This window comes from Dermacentor variabilis, chromosome 4 (genome assembly GCF_050947875.1).
Source record: "Dermacentor variabilis isolate Ectoservices chromosome 4, ASM5094787v1, whole genome shotgun sequence".
Taxonomy (NCBI): domain Eukaryota; kingdom Metazoa; phylum Arthropoda; class Arachnida; order Ixodida; family Ixodidae; genus Dermacentor; species Dermacentor variabilis.
The window spans coordinates 18293385-18303688 of record NC_134571.1 but is presented as its reverse complement, the minus strand read 5'-3'; the positions used below and the strand labels follow the sequence as shown (position 1 = coordinate 18303688).

The window sequence follows — 10304 nt, the reverse complement described above, 5'->3', positions numbered from 1 at the left end:
ATGTGCCAGTCGTCAATGAACCTCTGACCTCACTGGGTACGTGCAGCTTTTCAATGACAAAAAAAAAAAAAAAAAAAAGATCCTTTAAGCTTTATCCGCTGCTGGGCAGAAACAAACCCATGTCACCTATGTTGAGAAATCTTGTCTAAATATAGATAATTCAGACACGCCATGTGCGGACTTCTTGGCACCATCACTAAATGGTGCAGCGTGTACGGAGGAAATTGAGAGGAGGAGCCTGGCTGCAGTATATGCCCTGCACATTACACGTTTAGGCAGTCGCAATATGGTGTGTTGCTACATTGCTTTAATGCCAATCGCAGTAATGTCATCAATCATCCTGAGATAGTTTCTGCCACAATTTTTTTGTTGGACTTTGCCGCAGACACTTACTTGTGATTTACTCTGTAAAACCGGCAAGTAATGCACCCAAATGTGGCATGCACTGCAAAATGCCACCTCTACATGATGTTAGAGCTTAATCATCATAGATGATTCCGAGTTCATCATAAATGAACAAATACATCTTTCACAGAGACGGACAAAAAACGATTCAGGCATGTGAACACCTGAAATATACATGAATGCACCTGATGAATGATGTCAGCAATGGACTATAAATATGTGCAGTAGTCTGTTTATTTTTTCTCTTTCTCTTTTGTTAGAGTGGTGTAGTTTGAGTCGTTTCTTACTCGTTCCCCTGTGTTACCCAGATGGCTAATGCCATAGCAGCAAACAGCACTACAGCGCTGAGTGCAATCAGAGCCTGAATCAGTCCAAATTTGTGGCCTTTTGTCTTCTCTTCTGGCTCTGACTTGGGCTCTCTTGCCTTCAAGTCTTCTTCCTAAAAGAAGAAGAAAAAAGTTAGTGATGGTATTCCACACACAAAATCCTTGGCTACAGCTCTACTGAAACACAATTGTAACCTGAAATGTTGTGGCATCGCCAAGATATTGAAAAGCATTCAAGTCCAAAAAAATAATTGCTCATAACTGACTTGCCAAACAGTGAAATTCAGTAGACTTCCATTAATTTGATCTTTCACTTAATATAATCCTGATCGCAAGCACCCATCAATTTCTATGGGTCAAAAGTTTCACTGTATTGAACCTGAAATTGTCCCTCACTAAAGAATTTGAAAATGACTGGTTGTTAGAATGCACCTGACCCAAATGGCTTATGTCGAGACCTCACTGTCTGCACCGTCTGTCCTGGCAGTGCTGGGAGACATTGATTGCACTGAATGCATCGAAGACACGATATCTCCAGCTGAAAATGCTCATTTTCAGCATGCCTCAGGAAGATTTTCTCAAGAAAATAGCAGGCAACAACGATGTGTATTTGGCAAAAACAGCAGCTAGGAATTGGCATATTTACCCGATTCTAATGCACCTTCTTTTACCAAGAAAATTGCTCTGTAAAAAGCCTGCACAGTGCAATTGGAAGCGAACCCAAAACTACGTTTGCAGTTTTTGCAGCAGCCTACCATCAAAGCCAATGTCATCATCACTGTCACTATAAGATGGTCACACAATAAGTTTTCACATGGCATGGTGGTGGCTACAACGATGTCCTGCTTTCAGTCTTCAATTACAAAAGTTCACTCCACAGGCAAGTTATTTTACATGCTAAGCTAGTGGTAACAGAGTCACATCAAGTGTTTTCAGCGTTCCAGAGGATTGAACGTGTCATAGAAGAAACTAGTGGCGTGTTAGTCTACGTGTGGGTCATAATACAGTTGTGGAGTCGTTCCATCAATGTGATTTCAAGTGCGTAATGAATGACATGTTGTGGTTCATTGCCGAGCAATAAAGTTCTATCTGTGAGCAAAAATGCTGAGCGTCAGATGCAAATAAATTTGCATTCTGTGAAAATAAACTTCGCTTTCATCGTTTTCCAACTGTCACGATTGGAAACATGCCACATTTTTCTCGTTTAAAAATTGGCTGCATGTTGTTTTTCTACTTTAAGAACTCCAATATCATTTCTATACTAATGTCAGTGGAGGTCCAGTCTCATTTCTACTTTAGTTTTGTATTTTCAACCCAAGAAAACTAGGCACACATAGGATTCAGGGGCATGTTGAAATTGGGCAAATACTGCCAAATGAAGCAGCAGTGCGTTAGGGCATACCTTCTGCCTCTGTTACTTTGACCTGCTGAATAATTAGACAGTTATAAAACAAATTATGGGGTTTTATGTGCCAAAACACATTCTGATTATGAGGCACGCCGTAGTGGGGGACTCCGGAAATTTGGACTACCCGGTGGTTCTTTAACATGCACCTAAATCTAAGTACATGGTTGTTTTTGCATTTCGCCCCCATCGAAATGCAGCCACCGTGGCCACAATTTGATCCCATGTCCTCGTGCTCAGCAGCCCAACACCATAGCCACTAAGCAAGCATGGCGGGTAATTAGACAGTTATAGTACAGCGTATGCAACTATAGTGTACACTACACGCTAGAGTATAGTGTATGCTAAGCAGCGCAGGTTTGTTACAGTTTTAGTTGCCCTGCGAGATCTTCGGATCTCAGAGGCCACATGCCGTCGTCACGGCTATCTCCCGACTTCACCGATAGGTGGCGCTGACTTTTTGAATGTTTCTTGAATGTTTTGAATGTTTCTTTGAATGTGAAGACGTCTACCCAGCGGTCGATTTAAGCACCACTGGCCTCCTTGAAGCCCTTGGGTTCAGCGGGAGCAGTGGTAAAGCAAACAGGTCCGCAATAGACATCAGTAAGAGGCGATTGGAGGATTGGTGGAAGAAAAGTAGGGAAGCGACGAAAGACGGAGACGTACAAAAGCACAGTTCGCAATAGGGTATCAGAAAATTTGGACGTGGTAATTCATAGTGTTTTTTTTTTTATTGGTTAACCTAGGTAGGATATTAGGCAGCATAGTAGCAAGAGCTTGGTGGCGCAAGCCACCGCCCCGTTCCAAAGGGGACGCTCATAACATCCATCCATCCATCCATCCATTTCTTTCGTTGGGCTTTGACTCGTTCGAAACAAGAAGCGATCTTGAAAATTCCACAAGGTTATCTCCAATACTCTGTTGTCGAAGCGGCCTGAGACTAAGCGAAAGCTGTTTACACAGTCATTCGCTACGAATGAAGTGAATTTTACAAAAGCAACGCCAAATTCAATTTGAAGTGGGCAGCTGGGACTGCCACCATGTTTTACGTAAATTACGCAAACCATGCAAAGACACTATGCTAAATCTGAGAAATAGCGTCCGCATGCTATATGCTGTGGACTGTGTAGCGTTCTGCATACATATGCGCAGCGACGAACCACTATAATATAGCGTACATAATGGTATTGTGTATGCTAAATAAAACTGTCTATTAAATCAACTTTGCCAGCCCCATCAAGATCGGATTAGGAAAACGATACTGCATAAAGCAGACAAGGACGAGAGAATAGAGACAGGGACTGGCTCAAACTTTCAACTATAATCAGCAATACGATCTACTACTGTCAATTCAACACTGGCGGGACCGAAGAAATTGTTTGCTTTAACATGCTTTGGGCAAACTTGCTGGCCTATGCTCCAAAATTGCCTCACTGCCTCCGAGAGGGAAACAACTGGTAGTCGCGACGAGAAGCACACTCAGGCATTTTTAGGTGCTGCATATAAAATTCCGCTGTCCTGTGCGTAGTCATATTGGGCAAACTGGATGTTGCATTAATGATTGTGTTAGGGAGCATGACCATTTGATAAACTACAATGGTATAGCACAATTGCCTGGTCATTGTCGAATTTGCATGTGCACTGCGAGACTTCAGGAGATCAAAGTTTTGGGCATAAGCAAAGATTCCGCTGCCAGAGAGCTGATGGAAGCATTTTATGTCACCTCTAAAGGTGATGCATGCACAAGCGATACATTGATTTGTTTGTTTGGTAGCGAGGAGAGGTTCTTGCACAGCATGCTGTAGTGACACAATCATTTTGCACACATTTCACCATTTCTTTTTTTTTTTCTCCTGTAGTGAATGTGTGCTACCTCATTGCGCATGTGTCATCATGTGCTTATATTGCCCGACTCTGACTGCAATAAAGTTTGTGCCAGTCCGTGACTCTACCCTCTTGTCCTTGTCTGTTTTGCACAATATCTTTTTCTATGCATTATGAATCAACTAGCCCAGCAGCAAGTTTCATTAAGATCGAACTAATAAAAGTCGACTCTACTAGCTCCGCACAATATAGAAAATGCACTCCGATAGGCATGTTTAGTAAACTAGGTTTTTATTGCTGTGCATGCTGGTGGACTGAATCAGAATGAATAGGGAAAAAGGTTCATGTTCAGTAGATGCAAAGGAAAAAAACTCAATGTCCTTCCACTCTGTGATGAAGGATGGCCAGCGAAGCTGTGTATGTGGGCCCCTTAATGGCGAACTGCACCTCTGCCACGGGTTGGCCAAGCATTGCACTATCTTTGGGATCGGCACACGTAAGGGGAATGCTTAACGCCTGCTTCACCTCTGCCATTGGTTGGCCCAGCATGGCACTATCTTCGGGATTTTGTGTCTACACACGGACACGACCCTGGGGCAACTAGTCCTAAGCAGCTTTGCTGTAAAAGCAATTTCCTCATGGTGTAGGCAGGCAGCCTACAATGTTTAAGCTCTGTGTTCCATGCAAGAGTGCTATGGTGCTCCAGTTTGTCACTGTGTGCCTTGGAAAATGATCAAAAAAGGTTACTGCCTCATCTGTTTGCAAACTTTCCCTGACCGTATGTAAGGATTTCTTGGCCCATTATGACCCATGATAAAGGTGCCAGTGTGATTTTCATCGAAGTTTGTAAATAATAAAAGAATAACACGAATATCACGTCTTCAAAAAATGTAGAGAAGTTTATTGGTTCTCAAGTTACAATGGTGTACTACATCTAGTGCACTGGGCACATGGGGTTTCAATGGACAAGACACTTATGATTGCGCTCCTACCTCCCTGTATGAATTTTTTGAAGCACCTTTTTTCGAGGCACGAAGTGACTGGGCATTTCAGCAGTCTCCATGATGCTCGAGCATGACAAAATTGGCATCGCAGCTGTTTCTTGATTTTTACAGCGTAGTAGCCGTGACCATTCACCATGAGCATCCAAACACACACATAATGACAACCAGCAAGCACAGCAATGGCAGTGCCGACATCACGAGTGCAGCTAAGGTGTCCTCAATAATGCTACTGCAATGAAACCATTTTGGCAGAATATTGTTGCAGGCTTTACTAACCTACACTAACCGCAGACATTGTTCACGGCAAAAGCATCGGTGTTGACATTGTCATCTTCCTCCTCATCTGCATCATTAGCTGGTTCTGGCGGCACCATCACAATATCAATGTCCTCCACAATGTTTTCTGCACTCTCAACTGCTCCCAGAGCATCGCAAAAGTGACAAAACAGCTTCTTTCCAAAGGGAAACTCTGTATTCACGCTGGAACACAACTAAAAATAAAGTGTTGATTTGTAACTGCTAACGCCCACTGTACTATATCAAGTACACCATACATTATATACATGTCCCATTCTTTGAAAGGAAGTGGCAGGTTCGACAGTTTGTTTCTAACATATGTTCTCAACATATGAACTAATACTAAACACTGTAATAAGGACAACGAAAATATGTAAAGCAGGCAAGCAGAAATAAATTAAAAGCGAGTGCGCATTCTAATCCATCACAAGTCCACAGTTTTGCAGAAATTGGCACGAAATTTTTAGATATGGTGTAAACAGTATATTCTACCCTGTATTAGAGTGTGTGAGTGTGCCCTCTGGGTACAACAAACGCAAATAGCCAAAAGGGAATGTTCAGCTGTTCAAGAGGTAGGGATGCAAAACAAAGTGTACTGATTCTAGTACAGTGGGCACTAATAGGTTAACGTAAACACACCAATGTTCTGTGCTTTTCTGATAGCAGTACTATATACAGTGAAACTCCATTAACTCGATGTTGCAAAAACCAGCAAAAATTTCGAGATAGACAAAATTACAATATAAACTTGTTCAGCCATGCAATAGAGCGTAGAAAGCTTTTTCGAAATGCCACCACTAATATATTGTCAGTCACTTTCATATGCAACAAAACCATTTATGTCGTCATCTATAGGCAACAGCATTACTGGCACTGTACCAATACGACGTAGCTGCTTGACGCCGAGTCAAGACGATTGATCCTAATGCAATATTATTGATCCTAATGACGACGCTGCCCTATGCTTTTTTCCTGTATTTTTGGAGTCAAGATTTCGAGATATCCAGGCTCTGCTGCAAAAGCTTTTCGAGATAAGAGGTGAAAAGAAAATGGACTTACACCACGGCCAGAAAAAAAAAAAAAAAATTCAACTTAACTTTGGTATTTAAAAACATCGGTTAAGTTAATGAAGGTTTACTGTATGTTCTCTTTGCTCATTAAAATTCTTTTAAGTAGCAGTAGTGTTCAAGGACACATCCGGTTTAATGGCTTTTGTACAAATGAAAAATTGCTCTGTACTCGCATATCACTGAATCCATGTAGTGCAGTCAAAGTTACAGATTGCACTAGGCTACTAGGCATGAGAACCATGAAAAGGGCCTCATTCACGCTTCCATTTATCCACATTGTATACTGCTAGTCCATCCATGATCTCTCAGTCCAGCTGGTGTTGCGTGAAGGAAACAGCAGTGAGCGGAATTTGGGCACTTCTCCTGGCCTTATTTCTGGTATGCTGCCACTAACCCGTGGCTGTGACCACATGCGTGGCTTTAGTGAGACAGTACAGTTTCATGTGTGCACACAGGACGCTGCTACTGACCTGTACACTGGAACGGCATTCATTAGTGCAGTCAAGACTGCTCTCAAGTTCGCAGCAGGGTCCCTCTACTTTGCGGCACTTGCAAGGACAGCGCAGCGTGACCTTCTTGCGGCACTGGCTGCGTGGGGCGCATGTGCCTGGATGGCAGTTGAGGGGACACCGATGGCCACATTCCAGCTGAAAGGAGAGAGAAACAGTGAGAAGAAAACACAATTTTTAAAAAGATATTATTATAGTGTTTAATGCCCCAAAGCAACACATGGGTTATGAGGGACAGCATAGTGGGGAGCTCCAGATTAATTCAGACCACCTTGTGTTTTTTAGCACCCACCTAAATCTAAGTACACGAGGGGTTTTGTAGTCTGCCCCTATCAGAAAACAGCCACGATGGATGGGATCAAATTTACAACCTTGTGCTCAGCAAATTCAATTCCCTGTTGCAGAGGCCAGAAGAATGCACACCTCACATGTCAATGCTTGCAGAGTACTGCACAGTGAATATCTTATGTACCCCTCAATCCTGTACAGTCTAATGTAAAACCTAACCAATCTGGTGCAATTGTGTTGGGAGGAAAAGATGCACTAGTTTATGGTTATATAGCGCTCAGTTTTACAAGCACGATATTAAGGAAGGACAGGACGTGGACGGATTGCGCTGCGTCCGTCCATGTCCTGTCCTTCCTTAATATCGTGTTTGTAAAACTGAGCGCAATATAACCATGAACGTTCACCAACTAGCCCCCTTCATTGCTTTACTAAATGCACTAGTTCCTTAGGAATGCTATAAATATGTCACCACCTGCTCTGCCTTCCAGTGTAACTTTACCAAAATATTTTTTAAATACGTGTTAGCAACTAGAAATGAAAAAAATATGCCAAAAATTCCACTGGCAGTGAACGTGCTTAACATCTTTCTGTCCTGCATCAGTCTGATACTTGCGACAACGGACATTAGGTGTAAACAAATTTTCATTCTGAACGGGACATTCTGGAAGCATAAATGTGTATTGACCAGTGGCTTGGCTTGGCTGGATTGCAGCCATTAGAAAGCATGCCAATCCCATGCAATCATACCTATCGCACGGATGCATATAAATGACGTCATGAAACACATTTGTAATTTTGCATTGCTCACAGGCCACTTATTGTCATGGCAAGCCACCGCCGGGCCATCAAAATCAACAGGCTACTCCCTGCTGGCCTGTCAGAAGCATGACACTTGTTTCCTTTGCATAGACCCGATTGCAATTTCTCTTTCCACCAATGTCAGTGCACTTGCTCAGAAAAAATACCAGGTATATTAAAGGCATTTTTGTATCAAATGAGATTTTGTTGTAACAATGTTCAGCTGTATATGCATCAGTACTAATGTTGCACAGCCATGGTCACATTACCCAGTTAAATGAGATTTTGTTGCAACAACGTTGAGCTGTATATGCACCAGTACAAATGTTGCATAGATGGCCACATTCCCCAGTGAATGCTAATTTTCATGACCACTCTTGGTCATTTGTTGGGGGGTGGGGGGGGGCAATGAAAATAGTACACCACAGTTAGTTCAGAACTGTTTCAGTCATGGAATGAAATGATTCGGGTAGAAGCACACATTATATCTGCCACCAGAGCAGCACAACAGCTTGCATTTGCAGCCACCCACCTGCTTACAGCACCTGTTCTTGCAGCTCTGCAGTTCATCCTGCCGGTCCCTGGACTCCACCGTCCATTGGTGGCAGGGCACGTAGACAAGGTTTAGCCCACAATGACACTTCATCTTGACGTACCTGCCAGTTGCAAAAATGCCTTTAATTAAATAGTGCACTGTAATTGATGCTTTCACACATGGTCAGAATTATCAGGGGCTGTAGTTGGTAATGGTCCTTTTGTCAATGGATCAGACGCCACTGTTATTATGCCAGCATCTGCCAAACAAGACCTTCGAGATCAGCCAATCTATGCAAAAAATATGAATGTAAAATAACTAGACTGTCACAAAATAAGGGCACAGCTCTTCTTACTACAAGTATATTTAGGCTTTGTTTTGACCAAGCTGTTTATCAAATTATCCAGTACCGTGCTGACATATCTTTATTCCTTTTTCGTAATCTCAGAACACACTCTACAGTTGCGAGCAAATATCTAGCGACCACAGGTGCTGCGAAAGAAAAATTTTTCGTCATAGCCAAGGCATGAAAGCTGAAATCCTGAGATTCAGCCTATGTGCATTCGTTCAACCATTGTCATGCATTAAGAAGAAGCTTTAGCTCGGGCCCAATTCTGACGTGGCCTATTCAAATACATGTAAAACGCAAAAACGCTTTTCTGAGAAAACCCCTGGACCGATTTTAATAAAATTTGTTGCATTTGAGAGATAAAGTTAATTTCTAGTGACTGTTGGAAGCATAATCTCAATTTAGGGCCTGAATTTTGTGAAAAAATATTTTCAAAAATTCGGAAGTAGAACAATATAGACACACGAAGTTTATAAATTAATAGCTCTGCATCAAAAACAGATATCGCGGTTCCATAAATGGCATCCATTAGATGGCTGAAAGCGGACAAATTCGATATGTCAATTTATATCTTACGTGAATTTGTTACGTTGTGTACAAGGGTTCTGCAAAAAACCGTATTTCCATATTGCTGAATTTTTTTAGATTCACGTGTAACATATCAATTTTGTCCGCTTTAGATGTACTATTAGATGCAATTCACAGAATTGTGATATCATTTTTCCTTGCTGAATTAGAGAGTTGCAAATTTGGGAGTTTCGTTTTCTGAAAATTTTTGAGTTTTGCCAATTTTTAATAAAATATTGACGACCTAAATCAAAAATTTGAAAACAACAGTCACTAGATCTTAAGTTTGTCTTTTAAATCCAAGAAACCTCGTCAAATTTCGTGCTCTGGTTGCCGAGAAAAACGAATTCTCCTTTTACATGTATATAGATAGGAGCACCTGAGCTAAAGGTTCCTCTTAAGAGAATTACCTTTTGCACAACTATGCTAGAAGAAATTTAAATTTCTCGCTGATGATGCAGTCTCTAGACTTTTGCCCTTGACTGTATACATTCTTGTCTTGTAAATATTTTTGCCCAGTAAACTCTCCAGGTAGTGTTGGTTGGTACATTCAATTGTAAACCTTGTAAAAGAATACAAGAGATGATTAAAAATATCACAATCATTACTTAGCATGAAGGGGCACTTTAGCCTGTCATGGTGGCTAGCTATTGACTGTTTCTACCCTAGGTTTACACATGATACATATTGTCACATAGCAGTCGAGCGATCCCTCTTGTGGTGCAAATTTCGATGTCAAGAAGTAGACGTCAGTCGCCCTCCATTACTTCTACATCTGCGGGTGTTTCAGTGCCGATGGAAATAGCGATGCTGGAACAAGGGGGGATACTGACATGGTCATCAAGTAGACTCAAGGCACGCTGACTGGAAGTCCTCCCCAACGGTATCACTTGGTCTGTGGACAGTGTTATCAACTTCGACCTCAGG

The 10304-nt window shown here is 41.9% G+C and overlaps 1 protein-coding gene across 1 annotated transcript in view; it reads right to left on the bottom strand.

Annotated features, from left to right (window-relative positions):
- Positions 1-621: 621 nt before the first annotated feature.
- The window catches only part of LOC142578726 (NF-X1-type zinc finger protein NFXL1-like), a 75059-nt gene continuing 65376 nt past the window's right edge, over positions 622-10304 (bottom strand). Inside the window, exons 17-19 of the mRNA XM_075688237.1 lie at positions 8459-8582; positions 6802-6978; positions 622-844 (exon numbers count right to left, since the gene is read on the bottom strand). Of these exons, the coding sequence (XP_075544352.1) occupies positions 689-844; positions 6802-6978; positions 8459-8582 (457 nt within the window). The 3' untranslated portion in view covers positions 622-688. The remainder of the gene's footprint in view (positions 845-6801; positions 6979-8458; positions 8583-10304) is intronic.